Source organism: Fukomys damarensis, unplaced genomic scaffold (assembly GCF_012274545.1).
Source record: "Fukomys damarensis isolate Sample0158 unplaced genomic scaffold, DMR_v1.0_HiC HiC_scaffold_39, whole genome shotgun sequence".
NCBI lineage: Eukaryota > Metazoa > Chordata > Mammalia > Rodentia > Bathyergidae > Fukomys > Fukomys damarensis.
The window spans coordinates 59,713,823-59,737,993 of NW_022900951.1; the positions used below are offsets into that span (position 1 = coordinate 59,713,823).

The window sequence follows — 24,171 nt, forward strand, 5'->3', positions numbered from 1 at the left end:
AATCAAATACATTTAAGTATTATAAGCATTATGTACAATGTTCCCCCACATAAACAAACAATCCCATTTTTCTTCTATCACTACATGGTATTCCTGTCTCTGCAGCAGGCAGCAACCCCGCACTGCTCAGGGTGAGCGTGAGAGGCAAGCATTTATTCACTGTCCATGATCCACTCTCATACAAACAACGATATGAAAATTTTTTTTCCTTAACCATGTCCTGTGTTAAAAAGAAAACAAAACAAAACAAAAAAACACTGAAATTCTCTGAAAACTCAAGTGTGCATCTGGAAGCAATTCAAAGGTATCATGCCGATCCTGGAGGAAAGTCAATAAGTGATTACATTTGAAGAAGAGGGAGTGGGAGACGCTGTCAGACCAGCCATGTGTAAGTTTGCTGAAGAATTCGATCTTCTCATGTGTGGGAGAAGGTATGGATCGTTCACCAGCTGGTGCACATCAAATCGATCTTCTTTTTGGTATGCCAAACAGTGTCTTATAAAGGCCTTGGCTTCACTGCTTACAACTGGTTTTAAAGGGAACAGGACTTCTGTGGCTTTTAATATTGTATTTTCTTGAAGAATATCTTGTTGAGATTGATTGTGACCAAATAGCTTTCTACCATAGAGACAATGAAAAAACATGACCCCAACTGACCACACATCAACCTTGTTGGAAATTTTTGGTGGCTCTTTTCCAACAACAAAACATTCAGGAGGTAAATACCAGTAAGTGCCTCCTCCTTGGGAGGTTAGATCCATTCCATCTACACCATAGCTGTCACCATCCATAATTCTGGACAGGCCAAAATCAGTAATTTTGATTTTTCCACATGCTGTCCCATCTACCAGAAGGATATTGTCTGGCTTAAGATCATAATGTATAATAGGAGGTTTGATCTCATTGAGATATCCTAGTGCATTTACAATCTGCATTACAATAGACCTAGCTTCTTTCTCTGACATTAATTTGTGTTGCTTCAGATGGAAATCCAAGTCATTGCCTTCACAGTATTTTAACACTGTACAAAACGTATATGTATCCAAGGAAAAATAGTCATACAGTTTAACTACGCTGAACTGGGTGATCCAGTTCTTTGTGTATTCTGTACTTTCCGCAGGCATGTTTGTGGTAGTTTTCTTTCTTCTTATCTTTCCAGCTTTTACTAAGCTGATGGATCTTCACAGCAGCATATCTTTGTTCATATAGGTCAAAAGCCTTACACACTTCACTGAAGCCACCTCTTCCAAGTAGATGAAGTAATAAATATCTTTCATTTAACATTGGGTGATCCTTGAACTGTGCATTATCTTTATTTTTATTCTTTTGAGTTCCTGTATGTGAAAATTTCTGACTCTTTCCAAACGTTCAAGTTCTGCCTGGATTTCTGCCTCTTCCTTCTTGAGGTGTCCGAGTCTAAGTTTGAAGATTTCTTCTTGTTCATGATATTCTGCCAAAGTCAACAGTTGTGGTAAATTTGGTTTAACAAAGGGATCATTTCTGCTCCATTGACTGCTTTGTTTTTTCTTTGTTTTGGTTCAGAATTGGTAGAAGGTGCCTGAGAATTATTAGCTGTGGGAGGTTTGCATTTGCTAGAAGTTTTCTTTGCCTTTCAATATCTTCCCTTTGCTGATTCACCCATTCTTGTTGCTTCACAAGATTCTGAAATGCAAAACCATCTGTCCATTGTTCAGTAAATGATGTACCATGTCTAAATGTTGTAAAGTGCCCAAGGTGTAATAATCTATCTTGTATACTCTTCTCTCTGCTTGATTGATAGTTTTTTTGTGTGCTATTTTCAATAAGAAGTTTCTTGCTCATTGATATGCATTTATTTATTCTCTCTTTGCATTTTTCGAGTAATTTTTGTTGATCATCTATTTGCCATCTGAGATCACAATTAGCCCTGAGCAAATCATCTATGTTGGTCATTAATATCTTTAGGTGTTCTTTATTATGGATATATCTTATTTCTCCATTGATTCTGAAATATGATTTCACAGGACATATCAGCTTAGGTTAGAAATTGTTTTCTTTTAAGGCTTAAAACCCTTTGCTCCAAACTCTCCTGGCCTTTAAAGTTTGTGTTGAGAAGCTGACCATAGCAATTCTAATGGGTTTATCTTTATAAGTGATTAACTATTTTTCTCCAACCTTTTTTAAAGATTCTGTTCTTGTGTTCAACTTATGGGGTATTACTGATGATGTGTCATGGAAAGCTTCTTTTCTTATTGTGGCTATTTGGGATTCTATATGCCTCACTTTTCTGTATGTTATATTCTTTGCCCTTATTTGAAAGTTTTTTTGCTATTATTTCAATAAACAGGTTTTTTATGTCATTTGTGCTGTCATGCCATTTTTTACTAATTCCAATTAATCCTATTTACAACATCTAGGAGTTGTTGGTTGCAGGTTTTATATTGTTTTGTTGTTTTTAAGGTATCCCTCATTAATTGGTCAGTTACACAGCCCTTCTTTTCGTTCTGACATTGTGTTCTCACACTGATCATTTCTGTTGCCCATTGTTTGGATAGAATTTCAAATCTCCTGAATTCCTATTTGGAGCCCTTTGATGGACTCTCAATTCTTTTCTATGGTGGTCATTCATGTTTTTCATTACTTTGTTTAACTCTGGTAGCTTTCTATGAGTGTCTTTTGTGAACTCAATGATGTCCTTATTTGACCCAATATTTGTTTACATATATCTTCTTTGAGCTTGCTTAATTCCTTATTTACCTGTTTTATTATCTCTCTTGATATAATTTAGAGTAATATGGTGTGTGGCATTTGTTTTCCTCCTCTTCACTGCCCCTTGTATCAGCTTTGGAGGATTTGAGAGTTTTTGGAAGCAGTTTGTTAGCTTATCTTTTCATGTCTCTAGTCTTCTGCTTATTTGTTTGGTTGTGTTGAGGCTTGCACAGGAAGCTTCAATACTGATTATGCTCAAATCATGCTGTAAACAGTGCAGAGTGTAAAGAGTTAAATCTCTCAATTGGCTTATTTTAAGCAGCAAATCTGACTGAAGCCATGTGACTCACAGAAGCATCTCATGAGCACTGCAGTACCATGCAGGTCAATATGACCTCCCCACCAAAGGCCAGGGATGAGACTAGAGTAATGGCCTATGAAGCTGTGAGGCCAATATGAGATAACATGTGTAAATGAGGTTGGGGTAATACACAAATTCCATTCCCACAATTACTGCCTGCATAGCTAGACAATGCTCTAATCATAAGCATATATTTTGTGCATCTTGCTTCTAATTTGAAAATGTTTTGTCCCTTTTCTTTAAAACTTACCTGCATTAATTTCTATTGTAATTGCATGTACTGCACATCTATACATGTATTATACCTTTACCCCAATTGATGAAAAATAAAATTTAGTGGATGTCACTGACTGGGGTCTGTTGCTATGGATACAGCATTTGCCATAGCAGTCCTCTCTTCTCTCTTAGTTCTGTTTTGGTGTATTTTTTTTTCAACCTTGTATTGCATACTGAGCATGTGGGGACTAGAGACTTTCTGCAGGGATCTCTAGCAAGCTTGCAAAATGATTGTAGCGAAAAGCTTTGTTTCTAGTATGGAAACCTCTTTAGTTGATATTTACTTTTCAGTGGTGTCCTCCTGGCATTGCTAACTAGTGGCCTTCACTTCTGATCCAGGATCCAATCACTTCTGTTTACTATGGGTGGGTGGTTGAAGCATACCCATTTTTCTAGGAATGGGCCAAAGTATTGTTAATGACTCCAAAGCAATACAGATATTGGAATCCTGAGAGAACTAATTAATGCAACAGCTATGTCATCTTGGCTATAGTAATAAAATCAGCATGAATTATAGCATTAAATACAAATTGAATATTGACAGAGCCTAAAGAACAATAATGTACTATCCTTATCCACAGAAAAGAGAACTGTAATTGTAGTATGAACACTAAAACAAAGCAGACATTGAGCTGTTATAGACAAACAGTAAATATCTACTAAATGGAATAACTTTATATCTCCTAAAAATAAAATAGTATTTAATAGTCATCACATAAATTTAACTACTTAGGGATTAATAAAGCTCAGTAGTTACACCAGTAAAGGTAGAATGGGTGAAGCAGAGAATGAAAAGAAAAACAAATTTAAAAAATTCACCAGTGGGATATGACAAGGAGGAGAGAAATGTGAGATGACATAGGTGCCCTATTGAGGAGGAAAAGGAAACTAGTAATGTTAGACAATAGTCAAAGGAAAGAATGACAAAGGAAAAAAGATAAACAGAGACCAACATAGAAGAAGTAAAAGAAAGATAAGGAAAAGAAAAAGCTTGACAGGGGAAAAGTGAAAAGGAGAGAAAAGAAACAAAAAGAAAAAAAAATTGAAAAAGGAAAACAAAATCATAACCCCCGAAACACCTGGATAAAGGAAAGATACAAATAAAAAAGAGAAAGACAAAAGACTGAATGAAAGAAAAAATACTTTGAGAAAATGAAAAAATGGAAATAAAGTATTTGTAAATAGGGAAGGGAGGAGGGGTGAAGGGAGGGCAGGGACAAGAGGAAAAAATGAGAACCAAGATCTGTCGTGTAAAGGTACAAGATCCCAATGATGAATGTAACTGTACTGTATACCTAAAAGGTACCAATAAACTCAATGAGGAAAAAAATTCTTGTTTTTAAATGAGTCATTTGTTTCAAAGATCTACAGTCTTGGGAACCAGACAGTCATGGTTTTCTTCACTTAGCATGAGGTGCCCTCTCTGCATCATAGGCCCCTCTGTCTGTTTTCCCTATATATTATGGTCACTGTTCAAGCCAATGTGTGTCCCTGCTCTCATTGGAAGATGGGAAGTACATGCAACCCTCTAGTCTCTGCTGGATGTGAGCCATATGGGGTTGGGTTTCAAGTGAACTGGTGGACTTTAATAGTTGCAGGTTCTGGTTGCTTTTTTCTGTTCACAGGCATTGTTTTCATTGAGAATTAGGTCAGTTGCTTAGTCCTCACTTCTGCTACCCTATGCCAAGGGGAATGCAAATGTAGAGCCCACTTGGAGTTGGTTGATGGTTGCTCCCTTGCATGAGGGGTGTGTGTGTGTGTGTGTGTGTGTGTGTGTGTGTGTGTATGTGTGTGGATGTGCTCTGTGGTCTGGTGTGGGCCTACTTGTTCATGTCGAGAGGGCTATGTTTGATTTAATTTTTTCTTTCTTTTTAAATCATTTTAATTCCATGAATGAGATAATTCAGGATAGTACTTTACTTAGTGTTTGGAAGTTGATAATTCTCAGCCAGTATCCTATCTACTTTGGAACCTAACTTGGTTTAGACTAGTTACAAATGATAAATGCCTCATATGATGACAAATTCATGAGTCCTTCTAAATATTACAGGAAATTCATAGATTCAAGAGAACATAGCTTAGAAATAGATTTAACTATTGTATTTTTCCCTCAGAGTTGCCTGACAGAGGCAACTCAATATGCTGGCTACTCAATATGATTTCAAAGTGGAGTCTCAGAATCCAGTTGGAATGATGTTGTTTATAATTAAATCCCCAATGAAGACAATAGTTCCTTGTCTTAAAGATATCCAGTGCCAGTCATTTTATAAACTCATTTGATACCCTATTCAGCCTTTTAAGTCACCTTTATCATTAAGAGTCTTTCTTTAAGATTACCCTGAACAGAACAGGGCAGCATGCACATGTATTTCTACCATCTCCAGCAGGAGGGAGAAGAATCACTTTGGCCTAGGAGTTGGAGGCCAGCTGGGACAATATCTCAAGAATGAAAGGGGGGGGAGAGAGGAAGGAAGGAAAGAAGGAAAGAAAGAAAGAGAAAGAAAGAAAGGAAGGAGGAAGGAAGGAAGGAAGGAAAGAGAAAGAAAGAAAAAGAAAGCAAGCAACAGATTATTCCAATTTTCTTTTGTAATGTAAGTTTATTTGTTCCTCTTTTTTGTCTACTTCTTTTATTAGCATCTCTACTTTCTTCTGTTCTTATTCCTCATGAAATAGCCAATATTCTTACCTTCTGGTTTGGCTGCTGTGGGAGTGTAAAGATAGACTTCCAGTAGGTCCAGGCAAAAAACACAAAGATGGCATGGTAGAGTATGAGGTAGATAGCTGAAATTTTAAAAAAGGTGTTTATATTAACTATTTGTCCATTCAAAAAGACAAAGCTCAATGACAAATTTCTACCTTGTTTCCATATTATCACATGTTCTCTGGTATTATTATGATATATTAATTGCTACCATTTTCCCATGCACTAAAATAAGTCAAAATGCCAAATTTTGAAACAAGGACTTTCTGGAATCTACACGCTTTACATACTGCCTTAAGATTTTGAGAATACATGGGAAAATGTCCTTTGTGACAATATAGGACAAGCTACTTTAACTAATTTTCATTTCACTGCCACTGTGATGCTAAAAAATGATAGTTATATAATTTGCACAACACTTTAGAGTTTACAACATGCTCCTGTATTTTTCAATAACTTTGTAAGATATGTTAATAGTATAGGATGGTTGATTAACTACTGAGGTAGATGATTAAACAAAGTAATACAGTTAATCAATAATGGACCCAGGTATTAAACACAGGTCTTTTGATTCTAAGTCACAAGATTTTGTCAATAGTCTCAAAGACTACACACTTTTGAAGGTAAGGTGTACCTTCACAACAGTTGTAAAAATGGCCATCCACCACCTTTCCTGTCATAATTGCCTCTTAATTAGCTCTTCTCTTTGATATGGAAAATTTTGTTGTTCTCTATAGAAGTGGGTATACAGCTGAAGGTCAGGTTACTGTTTCAATGTGTGTCTTTGAATGATACAGACTTATTACTTTAATCCATCGGAAAACCTTAAGGAAATAATGTGATTCAAGACCAAGTTAACAGGGCTGAGTCTCTCCCTACATTTATGGCTGAATTATTTTCTTAAAAGCCTTTTCCCAGTGCTCCTAGCCTCACAGTACATGATCTTTTCATGTGTGCTTAATTTTTAAAATTATGATATATCTTTTTACAATTCAAGCAATATAAAGTAAAAGTTGTCCACCCCCCACATTATTCCTATCTCCCACCTATACCTAAGGTATAACACCTTTTTAAAAGAACTATAATGAAAAATAGTTTTAAAATATTAGAAAAATCCATGTTTCATGTATGCATATACTTATATGAACATATAAAAATGTGAAAATCCAAAATAATTTACACCTGTTCTGAAAAGCAATACATTCACAAGGCTCAAATTTTAAAGATAGAAAAATATACAGCCAAGTCTCTCATTTATCCCTATTCCTTACCCACCCAAGTTTCCTTCCCCGGGAGACTCCAATGTCACAAGGCTAATACTTTATTGTGTGTTCTTTCAAATGTCATATTCATAAAACCAACTATTTAGTATATTTTTCAAAAGATAGTATTCTGCACACACACTTTTGCAACATACTTCTTTTACTTTAAATTGGAAATTATTTCACTTAATATAACTTGGAGTGAATTTTCTGTCATTTTTTCCTTTTAAAAATTTCACTGAGTATTTTTAATGAATTAATCTTTGTACAAAACAAATATTTCATTAATTTAAAACATCAACCTTAGTTTCAATTACTGTTGATCTGATTTTATTAAAACTGAACTGCTCTGCTGATGTGTCAGTTTCAACAGTCACTCGGCTGCCTTTGATCAATTTCAGTGAAACTTTCTAGAAGAGTAGCCACATACTTGCTCTTAGTTGTAATTAAAACACTTCACAAAGCTAACCATATAACTAGCTGTCTCTTGTCCACTTTTTCATCCAGCTACCTTCTTTGTTAAGAGTTAATTATGGTAGTTACCTTCTTTGAGGAGTACTTCCTAAAGTACCTATTTAGGTTAGGTTTCCCCTTAGTAAGCATAGAAAACCTAAATAAAAATTTACCAACTCTCTAAATTCTCAAGAACAGAAGTATCTGGTAACTCATTTTCTAGGCCCTACTCTGTCTCTCTTAGGCAGAAGTTATATTTCTTACTCTTAGAAAAAAAGAACAGAAATATCTTCTTTCTTTGTATCCCCGGTGCCTAACACATGATTAATATTGGCTTAGTGGTACAGTGTTTGTTTAGCATGTGCAAGACCTTGGATTTCATTTCCAGCACAAACAAGAAGAAAGAAAGAAAGAAAGAAAAAGCTCTTAGGATAGCAGTTACAAAAGGCTAGGGCATGCCTTCCTATCAATCATGGGCTAAGGAACACCTACCCATCAATCACTAAGGGTCCAGATACTGACTAAGCACCTGGCTGTCTAAATCCCAGACAATAACACTTCAAGGTTGATGAAGCTAGACAATTTGGACCACCTCATGGTTGAGAATTAAACTCTTGCACTTAACAGCATTTTAAGAGTATTGACTATATATATATTTTTTTTTAATTAATTAATTAATTTTTTTGTACCAGGGATTGAACTCAGGACCTCACACTTGTGAGGCAGGCGTGGTGCCACTGAACTAAATCCCCAGCCTTTTTAATTCCAATGGCTTAGATGGGAATTATGGGACTTTAAATTGGTCCAGGTTGTATGACACCTGGTTCAATTATGGAAATGAAAAATTTAAGGTCTCATTTCCGTATTCCAGTAATTCATATGCTTTTACATCAGTGAAAAATTAAGGATCTTGAGGAGACAAATAACTAAGTCAAAGATATTTAGTAGGTTCATGAAATAGGCACTATACATTGTGTAAAATTTTAGTGTTGGGGGAGACTCCAGAGATAATCTACTTCAGTGCCCTCATTTCATGGAGAGGTAAGTGCGGCCCAGACAGGGCAAGTGAATTGATCATAGTTACACAAAAAGAAGTCATAGAAACAATGGAACTGGAATTTGGACGTTTTCACTCCTATTCCAGAGCTCTTTTCCTTCAAGTAGGGATCGTCAAATTTCAGTTTGTATCCAAATCACCCAAAGGAGTCATTAGAATGCAAACTACTAAGCGTAATATAAAATGAAGTCAAGAATCTAGTAACTCTCTGTGGTCATTCACAGGTATAAAAACTATGATGAAGAAATAGACCTTGTAGATCTTTTAGTTATCCAGACTACCTTTCCAAGGAGGGAGCTCTAATTCAATATCCTGGCAGGCAATTATTTAGACATAAGCAGGCCGGAGGAACAAATGGGGAGGGTAATTCAAAATAGCCTACATTGCCAGTTAAGTAAAGAAACAAAGAGACGTCAATATATAATACATTTGTAACAATTTCTTAGGTCTCAGATATAAAGCCATCCTTCTAAGAACATTGAACTTTTAAGGCTATACATTGTGCACATTCCTTCTGAGGCCTGGCCATCTGGCAACCTAACTCCAGAAAAAGGCATATTGCATTCTTGGTTGCTGTAGCCTACAGTCCAATTCTTTTTTTTTTTTTTTTTTTTTTTTTTTTTTTTGGTAATTTTTTTTTTTTTTTTGTACTCGGGATCGAACTCAGGACCTTGCGCTTGCAATGCAGGTAGCAGAACCACTGAGCTAAATCCCTGGCCCTACAGTCCAATTCTTTAAATGTGAAATGATGATTTGAGGTAAATAGGCCCCTCTATTTCCTTGGAGCAAGTTTTGAATAATTTTTTTTTTTTTTACTTTTTCACCAAAATAAATGGTCTTTAATTTTGTCAGCAGCTAGCAAATGAACATGAGAGGATAATAGGAAGGTGACTGGTGTTTGAAGAGTGGATCTGCCATTTAATAACTGTGCTGAGAAGCTGGTTAACCCTGGCAATAATCATGTGTATGTGTATAAAATCATATATATGTACATGTGTGTTTATGTGTACATATAATATATGTATAATATAGTATTACAGATATGCATATGTAACATATAAAATTAAAGTAACTCCCCTACAGTGTTGTGAGAATTGACTTAAATGTGTGGAAGCATCTGATATATTTTAAGAATTTAATAAACATTATTTTCCCTCCACTTCCTCTTAAATATCAGTGATTTATTTTCTAAGATAGGAAGATAAAAATTACATAGAATTGAGGGACAGAAACATCATGGCTTTGTTAAAAACACAATGGTTTGTTTTTAGTACTGCTCGTGATGTCCACTCGTTGATTCATTCATCTTGGGTATAAAGAAATACACAAGGCAACGTCCTTTGGGGAATATTTGGATTGGACAGTTGTGATAGTATTATTCTGCACATATAATTCATATTAAATATAGTCCACTGTCTCCATATTGTCAGGAATGTTCGTAATGAACTGAAAATTGGAACAGACAATCTCTGTTGTACACATGATGGCTAGAGATTTATGAGTCAACACTCACTGGTTGGGAAACTGACAGGGGTTCTACAAATTGCAGGTTGGCTCCTTTGGAAGGCATCACCTTTTGTTGATGCAACCAATAAATCATCTATCTTAAAATGATGCTGACTTGATTTATTTTAGTAGCATACAATTTTAGTTGTAAGCAACCTTAGATGCTACTTGGTACAGTATCTAGAAGATACATGACGCTGCTTTACATTATTACTAAAAATTGGTCACTTGGCTTATGTTTGAACACCTGAAGTAATGGGGTAAATATCATCTCCTGGAACAGCCTGAGACAGTCCTACAGAATAGAAATATGCCTACTTCTGCCGGGCATGGTGGCACACACCTGTAATCCCAGCACTTGGGAGGCTGAGGCTGGAGGATCACTGTGAGTTCGAGACCAGCCTGGACTACATAGTGAGTTCCAGGTCAGTCTCAACTACAGTGAGATCCTGTCTCAAAAAAAAAGCCTACTTTCCATTGATCCTCCCATTGATCCTAATTTTGTTCTATGGGGAGAAATCTGATTTGCTTTAAAAAATTAAAAAAAAAACTTGTATCCAGACACTTAAAGATCACTTACAATTTAATAATAAGACAAAATCTCAATAAAAACGGGCAAAAGACTGAACCAGTCACTTCAAAAAAAGATGTACAGATGGCAAACAAGTACATGAAAAGATGCTTAACATCACTTGTCATTCACCAGGTATAAATTAAAATCACAAGGAGATACCAGTTCATAGACAAAAGAATTACAGCTGGGCATGGTGGTGCACGCCTGTAATCCCAGTACTTGGGAGGCAAGATGAGGCAGGAGGATCGCTGTGAGTTCGAGGCCTGCCTGGGCTACATAATGAGTTCCAGATCAGTCTCAACTACATAGTGAGACACTGCCTCAAAAACAAAAATAAAAACAACAACAAACCCCCAAAAACAAAGACAATAGAATGACAAAGGCAACAAACAAAACAAGTAATAATAAAGATTTACAGCAAATGGAATTTTCACACATCACAGGTGAGGAAGCAAAATGATAGAGCAATGTCGCAAAATATTTGACGGTTCTTATAAAGTTAGACACATACCCGTACTTACTATATAACTAAGAAATCCTATTTGTAGTTATTTACCAAACTGAAATTTAAAAATCTACAGTATTTCTACAAAGGCCTGTATATATATTTTTATCAGCTTCATCCTAAACAGCCCCAAATAGAAACAACCCAAATATCCCTAAACTGGTTAATGAAAACAACTATGGCACATCTAAACAGTGATAAACTACTCATCTATGCAGCAATACAGATGAATCTTAAGAATTTATACTGCTAAATGAAAGAAGCCAAATAAAAAAGGGTTACTTACTGTATTATTCAATTTATATAACATTATGAAAAAGGTAAAAAACCATGAGGGACACAAAACAGATCATTAGTAACCAAGTATAAGGAATGAGAATATTGCTTGCAAATGTAGCAGAACAAATAATTTGGGGAAATACAAACATTTTACATGATGAACGTGGTGATATTTATATCATTGTATATGTATGTGAAAATTCATCAACCTGCACAGTTAAAGACTGACTCTTACTGAATGCAAATGATATCTCAAAACTGACAAAACAAAAACTCAGAGATTAAAAATAGGCTTTGTCTTTTGATGTGTTTTCTTCTTAGATTTCATAGCACTTAGTAAAACAAAACCTTATTCTAAATTCCTAGATTAGTATTTTTATTTTACTCAACATCCACATTCAAATGTGTTGGTATGGTTGACAGCTAAGTTAGATATATTATAGGCAGTTAGACAGGGCTGTGCCCCTGAGAGAGTAAATACAGAAGATAACTGAGGCTGATTTACTGAAGGCCAGGATACAATAAAGAGGAACTACAACACTCACATACTTCCTCTAGGGATAAATAGTGGTAACTGATATTCTAAATAGGTATCAATTCCTTGGGTGGAGAACCAAAATCTCAGGAGCCCCTTCTTTTTCAGAAAATCCTTCATCCCATGTAAGCTTGCCAAGTGACTTGCTTCCCCATTTAATCAGTATTACCTGAGCAACTATACTTGTAACCTTATTGGCTGACTGTAGTTTTGTCCCACCTCATATCCACCTTGCAGTTTCCCATTGGATCAATATTACCTAAATGACTATACTCATAATCTTATTAGTTGACTGTAGTTTTGTCCCACTTTGAACTCACCTCACCTCAGGGCTTTAGCTAATAAAACACCCTTGAGAAGTGGGGTTGGTTGGCAACCCACTTTCTGGGGCCCCTTCTGTCTCTCTTAGACAAAAGCCATCTTTCTCTCAATAAATTCTTCCTACTCTTAATCTTCACTCTTCTTAGAATTCAGTCTTCAACTTTGGAGGGCACAAAGAATGTGACTAGCAGTTTGGGAGTTAAATTTCCTTATAATATTTGGAAGTCTATATATCATATGCCCTATATCATTTGAAAGTCTTCCACCAAGATAATTGGATGGAGGCAAGAGTTTGCATTTGTTTCTTAGATTCTGGTTTTTTGTTTCATAAATTCTGGTTTTTGTTTCATAGACTCTGGACTGTGACTTAAATAGGTATTGTGTTAAATTTTGTCTTATGCCTTGTGTTTTTCTCTATGCATTGTCTTTGTTAAAATTACATTTTATTCCGGTTTTGTCTATGTTGCATTGGGACCCTGTTGTTGAAGTTGCTGAACTTACTGGAATTTCTTGTTTTGTTAGACAATAACACTAGGGGAAATGGGGACCTTAATGGTAACTGTAAGGTCAGACAGAGGCATAATTGAGACCACCTAGGCAGGCAAAGTTCAAGAAACACGCAAGAAGTGTAGCCATCTGGGTGCAGATGGGCCAAGGGTAAAAAGGCTGTTGGCACTGAGAAGAGTGTGCACGCAGTTGATACGGAGGAGTTTAGGTAGGGGAGGGTGCACTGGTCCAGAGGGTGGAAAATTTTAGTCTCATGGTTGATGGGCCTGGGGCTGGCTGATAAACAGTACTGTGGTAGGAGCAGCAGGGTGGCTGTTGGCTCCCTGTAATCTCTGCTCCTGTGGATGCGGGTCGTGGGTCTGCTTGGGAGGGGGAGTCTGGCTCAGAGGCCTGTCAGTAACTATAAGTAAATGTAGAAAATGCCATAGAGTGGGTCTTTTTATGAAATCTAGTATATTTTTAAAAATATATACTATATATTCAGTAAAACAGTTTAGTAGAGGACAGCAGGAAATTTGCTTTCTCTTAGAATATCTTCTGAAGTGTACATGTACAAAATGACAGCCAGGCCTGGTAGCACATGCCTGAAATCCCAGCATGAGGCGAAAGCTGGACAAACACTGAAAATGAAAACACTGAGAATGACAGTCAGTCGTCCCACATTACATCTGCATTAACAGATGAACTGACCACTAACACAGTTGAGCACAGGCGGCCCACTGGCCTCCACGGGGCCTCATGGCGTGACAGTGAATGGCTCCATTCGCCACTGCAGCCAGCGAAGGAGAGCTTTTTCTTCCCTGGTGCTGCGCATCAAATCCAGGGCCTTCCACAAACTAAGCAGACACTGTACCAATGAGCTACATACACAGTCCCACTTACTTAAAATTTTTTTTAAATAAATAGGACCAAGGCTGTAACTCATGGTAGAGGCTTACATAGTATGTGTGAGGCCCTGAGCTCAGTTCCAGTACTGAAATCAGCCACTGAATGACGCCCACTGACGTCGTGCCCTTCATGCTTTATTGTTCAAAACTTACGCCCTTTTTAAAGAAAGTTTATCTTGTTATATTAAGAGGATTTTCTTTTATTTATTTATGAACATAATACTGCAATTTACAAACCTTCAGTAGTTTTCCAGCACTCATATTCACGTTATAAAACTTTTTCCGTGACCAGTAGTCACAGAAAAGCTTACCCTTTTGCATTATTTCTTTCAACTTTGGAAAGTACACACTGATGAGTAACTCACTTCTGTCTGCCAGAAGCAGAGTAGGCGCTCCGTGTGTTACCCAGTGCTAGTTACCCAGTGGTGTCGGGTCTGTGCCCCCCTTGCTTGCTTGCCTTGCCTGGTCAGAAGGCCGTGAGGCTGCAGACGAGGATAGGAACCGGGTCATCCACAGCTGCCCATCCGCTGCTCTGGGCCAGTGACTCAGCACCCTGCTCAGCTCTGACAAGCCTGGCCCTAGGAGAGCTACCGCTGCCAGGGTTTCCCGCGGGGCAGAACAGGGGAATTAAGGGCCTGATGTTCTTACCGCCCTTCTTGGGTCTGAGGCTCTGGTGTCTGACAGCTCCCAGCGCAAGCCCAACCCTGGCAATCTCCTGGGTAGGGAATTAGGATGAGGACCCCGTACCATTGGGGAAAGCCTGCTCTCCAGCCTAGCTCCCAGACTGATGTCACCTCCACTGCAGAAGGTGGTGGAACTGAACTTATCTGACAAGCTTGAGACTCAATAGGGAGGAGCCGAGGCCACTAAAATTTACAGTGGAGAGCTGAAAGATTTTAAAATTCGCTATCAAAGGGCCAGGATGTAGGTCAGTGTCACCACGCCTGCCTGTCAAGAGCAAGGTCCTGAGAGCGATCCCCAGTACCGGGAAAATTAATGAATTAAATTCACAGGCCTGATATTTAGCTCAGTGGAGCTACCACCAGCCTCGCAAGTGCAAGATCCTGATTTTGATCCCCAGTACCAAAACAAAAACAAAAACAAAAAAACAAACAAACAAAAACAAAAAAAATTAATTCGCTACTCTGGAAATCTTGGGGGCTGAGGGAAAGGCAGAATTGTTCATGTGTTTGTTTTCCCTGTAAATATCAGTCTTTACAGGGAATTTGTTAAAAGACAGTTACTGATAAAACTAATGAACCAAAGAGTTTTATGTAAAATATGTTTATTTTGGCCCCCCCTTTATAGACATTTTTATTTCTACCTTAAAATGAGTCATGTATTTTCATAAAAATAAAATGCTGTTTTATATATAAAATAACAATGATATTTCCACAAAAAACAGATCATAACTCATGATATGTTTGCAATAATGGTGATTGTTAAGAGTTTTATAAGAAATGAATAGCTGGCGATATGTAGCAATACTTTGTTAAAATTTTGGACCTAAGACAGGAGCATGTTGTCTTTAATAACTTACCATGGGCATGAGAAGAAAAGACCTCTATTCCTGATCTCATTTCTAATCTTTCCTTGCCACTTCATGTTTTCCTTACAGTTAGAGAAAGGAAGGGTCTCTAAAACTATCCCAAAATTTTGCAACTAAGGACCTTTAAGTTGAGCCCATAGAAAATGAGCATTTTGTTAATACTGAAGAGAGGAAAGTCATCTTAGGTGAGCAATACGTTTGGTTTAAGTGAGAATCCCAAACACACACACACTCTCTCTCTCCTCTTCCCCCCCTCCCTTCTAGGTCTATTTTTCATCATTTATGTGTGTAGGGAGGGAAATACCTTTGCTCATAAGTTGTGGATTTAAAAACCTTTACTGTAAACTTGTAAAATGTTCTGTAATGAGTTTTTTTTTTTGGGGGGGGTTACATTGGCTTAGGCTTTTATTTGGACTTTTCTCTCTGATAGTAAGTTACAAACTCCCCCTAAGCTTTCTCCAACTCATTGGGAGTTAACTTTAAAACCACCTTGCAGTAAGAACCACCCCTCCATCCAAGAAGTCAGGCTGAAGCTGCTTGGATCAGTTTGCCTTACATGAAGGAAAATGACAACTAGTTAGTGACTATACTTGATTTTTTTCAATTCATTAAGTTTATTGGTACATTTTAGGTATACATTCTGAACCCATTCATCTTTGGGAATTTGTACCTGTACATGATATATCTTGGTTCTTGCTTTTTCCCATTCCCCTTCCCTCCCTTCCACAACCACAACTCCACCCCTCCCTATTTATAAAAGATTTGTTTCTTTTCTCATTTTTTTCTTTCCCTTCTTTCCTTTCCCCCACATCTCTCCCTAGTTACCCTTCTGTTTTGAAACTTTTCTCCCTATTTTCACATTATTATACATTTTGGTCCTCATTTACACTTTCAGTTTCTCACACCAGAGAAACAATTCAGTTTTTACATATTCTGTGTTTTTTATATGCTAACTCGAATAAAAAGGGATTTTAGTCACCCTTTCTCTTCCTTTCAAGTGCATGTAGGAAACCAATAAATCTATCTTTACTAACATGTGAAATGTGCCTGCTAGGTAATGAGTATAAGTTTAATCTGTGAAGCTTCAGAGACACAGAAGTTTTAGATTAAACCTTAAATAAAGTTTAGCTTTGTCTCGCTAAGTTTACCTAGGTGATTAGGTAAATGACAGGTGCCTTGGAGGCTTCTTCACAGGCAAAATTCTTCTGAGTCATTTTTGTTTTTCTGGCTTCTAGAGGTGATCTTTCTATGTGCCTCAAATTCTTTCAAGGAATTAGAAAACAGTGGTTCAGATCTCTTGATTATTGGTTTTGCCAACAATGCTTCCTTCTTTAAACACAAAATCAATTGTAACTCGTGCTTTTAAAATACCTGCTGGAGTTAACAATTGAGTTTCCTGGGGAAGATAGGGCAGCTAAATTGGTAAAAGGCGGCTAGTCCAGGCAGACTGTCTTCTGGTTCCTTCCAGATGGCAGTCACCTGCTCTGGAATGAGTCACCTTGAGGACTCCTTGAGGATATAGGAATCAAGTAGATTTCTTTTGGGGAACTCAGTGTCAAAGTCACACGGTCAGCCTAAGTCCTAGAGAGAAAAGTACTACAGAGGGAATACTGATTATGATGCTATTTCACAACTAAAATCATACTGTAAGAAAGAGAGAAAATGGTCAAAATTGCTTACATTCAGATCTTCTTTGCATTAAGAAGTAATTCTTGCTTGTGTACAAAGCATAAATGTAAGCCACAGAAAACCAGACACTTGGCCTTTAAGACATTCACTACCAGTGAGCCTGAGGCTACTCCTCACCCTTTGGAACCGAGTATGAGGTTTCCAAGACAACTTTAATCAAAGCCTTGACCGCTGTTATCAAGTCTGAAGCTTCCCCCACACCTTCGGATGCTGAGTGTGGGGTTTCTAGGGTAGCCATAATTGAAGTCTCTACATGGTTGTATCCATCCTTAGCTAATTTGTTCAGGGCCCTCAAAGATAATATCCTTTACAGGAAGTAAATGACAAATATGGGACTATTCCAGTTTATATGATGTTTCCTCTCAGTGACCTTAGATCAAATGAGACCTAGAGAAGTTCTCAGACAACCCTAACAAGTACACTGAGACCCTTAGAAGACTTACTCAGACCTGTGAACTAGATTGGAAGGATGTAATGTTACTTTTAAATTAAACATTGACTTCTAGTGAGAGACAAGCAGCATTATAAGCTGCTACTACATTTGGAGATAAATAATGCCTTAATTTCAGAAGGTCAAAAAACAGACAGCTAGGGGAACAGCCAATTCCTCCTACTGGAGCACAAGCAGTCCCCATCAAAGGATCCCCGTGGCCCTCCAACCAGACAAGAGATTAGGAGACATGTTCCAGCATGTATTCTTGAAGGTATAAGAAAGATGAGAACTAAGCCTTTCAGTTATTTTAAATTGTCAACTATCTGGAGAAAGATGAGGACATACCCAGATCCTGATTTAATAGAAGGAAATACTATAGTTTTTCCCAAGTCACAGTCTCGCAATATGTAGATGGTATGCTGTCATGTGCCCCCTCAGAAGAGCAGTGTAGCCGAGGTACCTGTGATCTGCTGAATTTTCTAGCAGACAGGGGTTATAAGGATTCTAGTCTAAGGAAAAACTTTCCAACCTTGAGATAAAATATGTGGACCTTATCATATCTAAGGGAATCCAAAGACTGAGGAAAGGAATAATTAAACAACAGATTCCCGGGGATTTAGCTTAGTGGATCTGCTGCCTGCCTCCCAAGCACAAGGTCCCTAGTTCAATCTCCATATCCAAAACAAACAAAAAACCCAACTCCTTCCCTACCACAGCCTAAGACTCTAAAACAGCTAAGGGAATTTCTAGGAATTTACAGGCTTTTGTTGCCTTTGGGTCACAGGATATAGTGAGATTGCACACGCCTTCAATCAGTTTAAAAAGAAACACAAATGACAGATACTCATATTGAACTTGGGAACATGATTACACTTTCATTCTCTCACTCTCCTTCAAGAGGCTAAAATTCAGCCATTCAGGTTCTTTGATTATTGGTTTAATTTTCTGCTTGGCAACACAGAGACAACCATAGCTCTTGTATCTGGAGATATGTTTTGCAGAAGATTAGAGAATCAGTCTGGGAAAAGCTCTTGATCTTGTTTTTCCATACCTGAGATGTTAAGATTTAGTTTTAGTTTTTGTGCCATACTTACCTCTGGAATATATATATATATTCTGATCTAGATTTAATCCTGAAACTCTCAAAGAATAAATATAAAAGGTTTAGTCCAAGTTTATCTGCCTTTTAGTCCTTAGGCTGAACTTCACTATCCTCTGAAGAAAGATGCTGAATGGTTTTTATGGCAGGGAAGACTGATTTTCATAACACAAGTAAGTTCACTGGTAGAATGAGACATTCCTAAGGAACTTTATGAGTATAACAACAGTTTTAAACAAAAAGTGATAAAAGAATAGGCACAGCCACAGTCCCCAGAAGAATGCCTCTCTCATCATGACTTCTCTCAAGAACATTTTGCCTGGCCACTATTCTCAGAACTATGCTGAGGATCTTAAATAAAAAGGCCTATAGCTACATATAGTAAGACTTGAATAAGCTAAAGTGACTCCATGCTAATAGGCCAGACTGTGCTTCTTCATATGCTAATTGCTACCTTGGTTAACAGCCCGCCCAGGGGCAAATGGTTTGACAAAAAGTGACCCTAGAACATTTCCTGCATAAGCAATGTGTTTGCAGTCTTGTTCTGTGAATTCCCTGACTCTTTGTTTAGAAAAACATTATAAAAAGTACCTCAGCCCCTGAGCAGTTGCCTCTCTGAGCCACCTGGCTCCGGGAGTGCCGTCTGGCCAGACTAATAAAGGTCTCTTTACCATCTAGCCTGGTGTGTTCCTTCCTGGGTTTCTCGTTTCTCCGTCGAGCTCCCGGAGCCTCGCTGGGTGTTAGGGCCCAGCATCGTGGAGGCCTTTTTGGCTGTTCACGCTCCGTGGAGTGGAAGTGAGACTTTAGGTCTTACAATATGGTCCAAGGGTCACAGGCAAAATTGGAAAAACTCTTATTGGTTGACATCTGCAGCAGTACAAATTAGAACCCTGGCAAGCTTTTTCCCCCACCGCTTAACATACATATTCAGCTCCAAAGGGTGCCACCTAGTCTCTTTCTATACCCAGACCTGGACTATGAACTCTCTCCTAGAAATGGTTAAATTTACTTTTTAAAGATCTACCCCTCTAGAGGGAACAATTACATGTGGCTATCTAAATGGCAGTTTTGGCTATCAGCTGTGACTATCCAATAACTATGGCTATCAAAACAACAATGAAAAGCCTATATAGCTAGATATTCCAGGCAGATAAACCATCGGCCTATGGCCCATCTGAAAAACTGTCTTTGCTTTCATAGATGTAAAAGGTTTTAATTCATTCTAACTCTCATCACAAGAAATTTCTGTTAATTGGCCTACAAAATTTATGACAAGTCTTATTTATAGTTACAAACCTAAAAATTATAAAAGGTTTATTGTACTTTGACCTGGCAGAATACATCTGAGTGCACTCTGGCTTTATAAACAAGTTGTCTTATGTGTGTCATCTGTCTGTCCAATCTGTCTTACAGGTGTATTGTTTGAGCTCAACAATTTTTTTTGTCTTTTTGGATTTTTAAAATATTTGCCTATAACTTAAGTTAGTTTATAGATAAATGTCATCAGAGTTAAATACATCTTCCATCCAAGTAGCCAGCTGATCAAAATGATGTCAAGACTGGTTTTATAAATGCAATACACATTGTTGTCTGTGTACAGTAACTTGAGAATCTCCCAAGAAGAATGTGTTGGGCTGTGAGTGGTGGCTCATGCCTGTACTCCCAGCACTCGGGAGGCTGAGGCAGGAGGCTCGCTGTGAGTTTGAGACCAGCCTGGGCTATACAGCGAGTTCCAGGTCAGTCTCAACTACATAGTGAGACCCTGTCTCAACCCCCCCCCCAAGAAAACCAAAGCCAAAACAAAACAATGTGTTGTTACAAACTGGTTCTCATAGGTCATCTAAACATTTGTTAAGATAATTAAATGGGGGCCCTTGGGCTTAGGGCAGTTGCTGGACAGGACTCCCCTTAGTAAGTAAAGTAGCAGATGCTTGGAAATATTTTGTTCCAATATTTGTTCACAAAGGGACCCCAAAATGTCCATACCTTTATGGGAGACTCTAAGTTTTCTTTGGGTAAAACAGTAAGTTTTTATTAAAAGTTGTTCTTGGTACAAAACTAAATTAAGGGACAAAGGTTTTCATATACCTGTGATACTAATTATTGCTAATTTCATGGTGTACTAAATGTATTCATGCCTTTCAGGGCTTCTAAGATACTGTTTATGGTAATAATCTTTTAAAACTCAGGTATCTGCCCTTGTCTTGTACTCCAGCTACTTGTGATAAAAGGTACATGTCAAGTCTGCATGATATCACGTTAGATAGTGTTTTTATATGAAATGTGTTATATGTATCACTACACTTAGGGATACTTAGGCACCAAACAGTACAATGGCACAGTCTAAAACTTAGAGGATAAACATAAACTTCTAGGTACAATTATAGGCTGACATATTCTCCTTAGATGGCGTACTATTAAAGAATAAAAATTTACGTGAAGATTGTGTGTGTGTGTGTACGTGTGTGTGGGTGAGAGAGAGAGAGATTTAATATCTTGTGATCAGATGGAGATGTTTGACTAAAAGACTATTTTATACTAAGACGGACATTTGGGACTGGGGATTTAGCTCAAGGGTGCTGTGTCTGCCTCACAAGCATAAGGTCCTGAGGTTGATCCCCATTACCACACACACACACACACACACACACACACACACACACACAAAGACATTTAAGTGTGTTGTGAAGATAATGTCATCATGATTGTTACGCTAAAATACTATGGTTCTTAATCTCAAGTTTTCTCTGTAAAAGTATGTAACTGCTGTCTGTTAACATTCTACAGGGACTGAAGTACTAGAACAACCATAATTGATAGGAAATAATAGTCCTCTAACTGTATTTTATATTTCAAAAGTGTTTACTGTCTAGATAAAATTATAATAGTCAAGCTCACTGCTCCTACTGCACTACTAATGTCACTAATCTCTTCTGGGTGTTCAACAACTAAAATTTGGAGAACAGAACTAGAAAGGTAACTGGTCTAAGAGGACAGCTAATATTTTGGCCCTGGTCCTCCAAGGACTATGAGGACCCAGGACATAAGGGAACCTTCAATTTAGAATCCTACAACTTTGGTGAGTCACTCATTCTACCAATCAGGGAGAATGTTAGGTCCCAGAGGACAAGAATCAACAAATGTAGTGTGCCAAAGGAAAGTCACCAAGGGATAAAAAAAAAAACTCCCATACTTTGACAGAAAACAATATAGTCAAGCAAGGCTATTACCCAACCTGATGGTTGACACTGACAGAGAAGCTGAGAGGCTCTATGCATGGTTTCAAAGTAATGCCTTAGGACACTTACCGACCTTGATGAGGTTAATTTTGATCAACACAGTTCTTGCTTTAACTTGGTCTTAAACACTAAGTAGAAAACTATAACTAAAGTGAAGATCATAGCAATAAATCTAGATATAAAAAAGGGCTCCAATTGCTCACCCCATTCTGGGAGTTTCTGGCTACACTGGTAGCTGTCCATTGTCATGGGTCATTAAGAAAAACTACAGTAGAATCTATAAGAGCTCAACACATTTTTAGTTGTATAATTACAATCATTCTTCAAAGCCACTGAACTCTGTCTTCCTACAGTTAAAATTAGTGAGACGTATGAAAAAGTATCAGATTTATAGAATCATTAGAGGGGTCTAATAGCCAGTGGATTACAATTGATACTTCAAATCCTTAAGAATTTCTAAATGTGGCTCTTTCCCCAACCTGCCTTTCCATTCTAGTGCTCATGCTTTGATTATACATGCTCTAATTTCTTGAAAATTTTATGTATTCTTGCCAAGAGGCTGTCAAACTCCAAGTGATCATACAGATGGAATCAACAGCAAATATGCTATACTCCTTTTACTGGGATCCATCAGATTGACCTCATAAAAAGTTCATAACTGCTAACCTACAATACGACTTCTATATAAGGCCCATTAGATTAGCTCTCTAGAGCAGACCCCTGACTGCTAACTCCCCTACATCAACCCTTCTCAGGTTGAAACAGTTAGATGGAAACTATGGCCCTAACCACAGTTAGGGATACTTCTTCAGCTAGGGGAATATTGTAGACAGCTAAGTTATTTAGATAAATTATAGGCAGTTAGACAAGGCTAGGCCCCTGAGGGAGTCAATACAGAAGATAATTGAGGCTGATTTACTGAAGGCCAGGATTCAATAAAGAGGAACTACTACACTCACATACTTCCCCTAGGGATAAATAGTGGTAACATATTCTAAATAGGTATCAATCCCTTGGGTAGGGAAACAAAATCCCTGGAGCCCATTCCTTCTCAGAAAATACTTCTTCATTCCATCTAAGCTTGCCAAATGACTTGCTTCCCCATTTAATCAATATTATCTAAGCAACTGTACTTGTAATCTTATTGGCTGACTGTAGTTTCATCTCACCTCATACCCACCTTGTAACTTGCCATTGGATGAACAGTATCTAAATGACTATGCTTCTAATCTTATTAGCTGATTACAGTTTTGATCCACCTTGAACCAGCCCTTACCTTGTTTCTTTGCCTAAGAAAACAACCTTGAGGGCCAGGGATTTAGCTCGGTGGTGTCACTGCCTGCCTGCCTCGAAAGTGCAAGGTCCTAAATTCAATATCTGATACCAACAAACAAACAAACAAACAAACAAACCCTTGAGAAGCAGGGTCACTGAGTACCCCACTTTCTGGACCCCTTCTTTCTGTCTCTCTTAGACAAAGGCTATATTTCCATAAATTCTTCATACTCTTAACTTCTATTTTTCCTAGAATTCACTGTTAAATTTTAGAGAACACGAACTCAGAATTTCAGATATCTAGCAGGTTGAGAGTTACGATATTCCCCTTATATTATTCAAAGGTCTACATATAACCTATATTGATATGTTTGCAAATAAATTCAAGAAAACATATCTAGAAAAACACAAATCAAACTAACATCAGTAGTTGTGAATAGGGATAAGAGAGGGAGCAATGCAAATGGGAACCTAAATTTTTATCCTCTGTATTTCTGTATTGCTTACATTTTTAGTAAATAATTTTTGTAACAAAATAAATATAAATATCAATGAATCTTTTAGATGTTAGCCTTTAAAACATTTATCTCCAAAGCTTCAGTATAAAGTAAACTTACAAGGTAAAGTATAAGATAATACATTGTCTTAAAAATTTAAATTTATTTTTTGATGCACTAAGAACAAATATACATACTACTGGGGTATTGTTATGTTTCAATACAAGCATATATTTCATAATCAGGTTAAGCATATCTATCTCCTCACTTATCTCTCTTCATTATTATGAAAACATTGAAAATCCTTTCCTCTTTTTTGATATACACTACATAATTTCTATCTATAGTCACCCTATTTTACAATAGCAAACAAAAAATTAATCTTATCTAATTTAACTGTACTACTTACTCATTGACCAACCTTTCCACCTCCCTTGCTTTCATCTACTGTCCCCAGCCCCTGCCAACCACTACTCTA

At 37.5% G+C, this 24,171-nt stretch overlaps 2 protein-coding genes across 2 annotated transcripts in view; both read right to left on the reverse strand.

Annotated features, from left to right (window-relative positions):
* Zdhhc15 (zinc finger DHHC-type palmitoyltransferase 15) overlaps positions 1 to 24,171 on the reverse strand; it is a 129,981-nt gene that overhangs the window by 59,378 nt on the left and 46,432 nt on the right. Inside the window, exon 3 of the mRNA XM_010631276.2 lies at positions 6,012 to 6,106. Coding sequence (XP_010629578.1) covers positions 6,012 to 6,106 — 95 coding nt within the window. The remainder of the gene's footprint in view (positions 1 to 6,011; positions 6,107 to 24,171) is intronic.
* Positions 330 to 1,932, reverse strand: LOC104867019 (serine/threonine-protein kinase tousled-like 1). Its single transcript, XM_033760224.1, is given in 5 exon segments — positions 330 to 1,076; positions 1,078 to 1,319; positions 1,322 to 1,498; positions 1,501 to 1,587; positions 1,590 to 1,932. Coding segments are annotated over 5 exon segments (1,596 nt in total).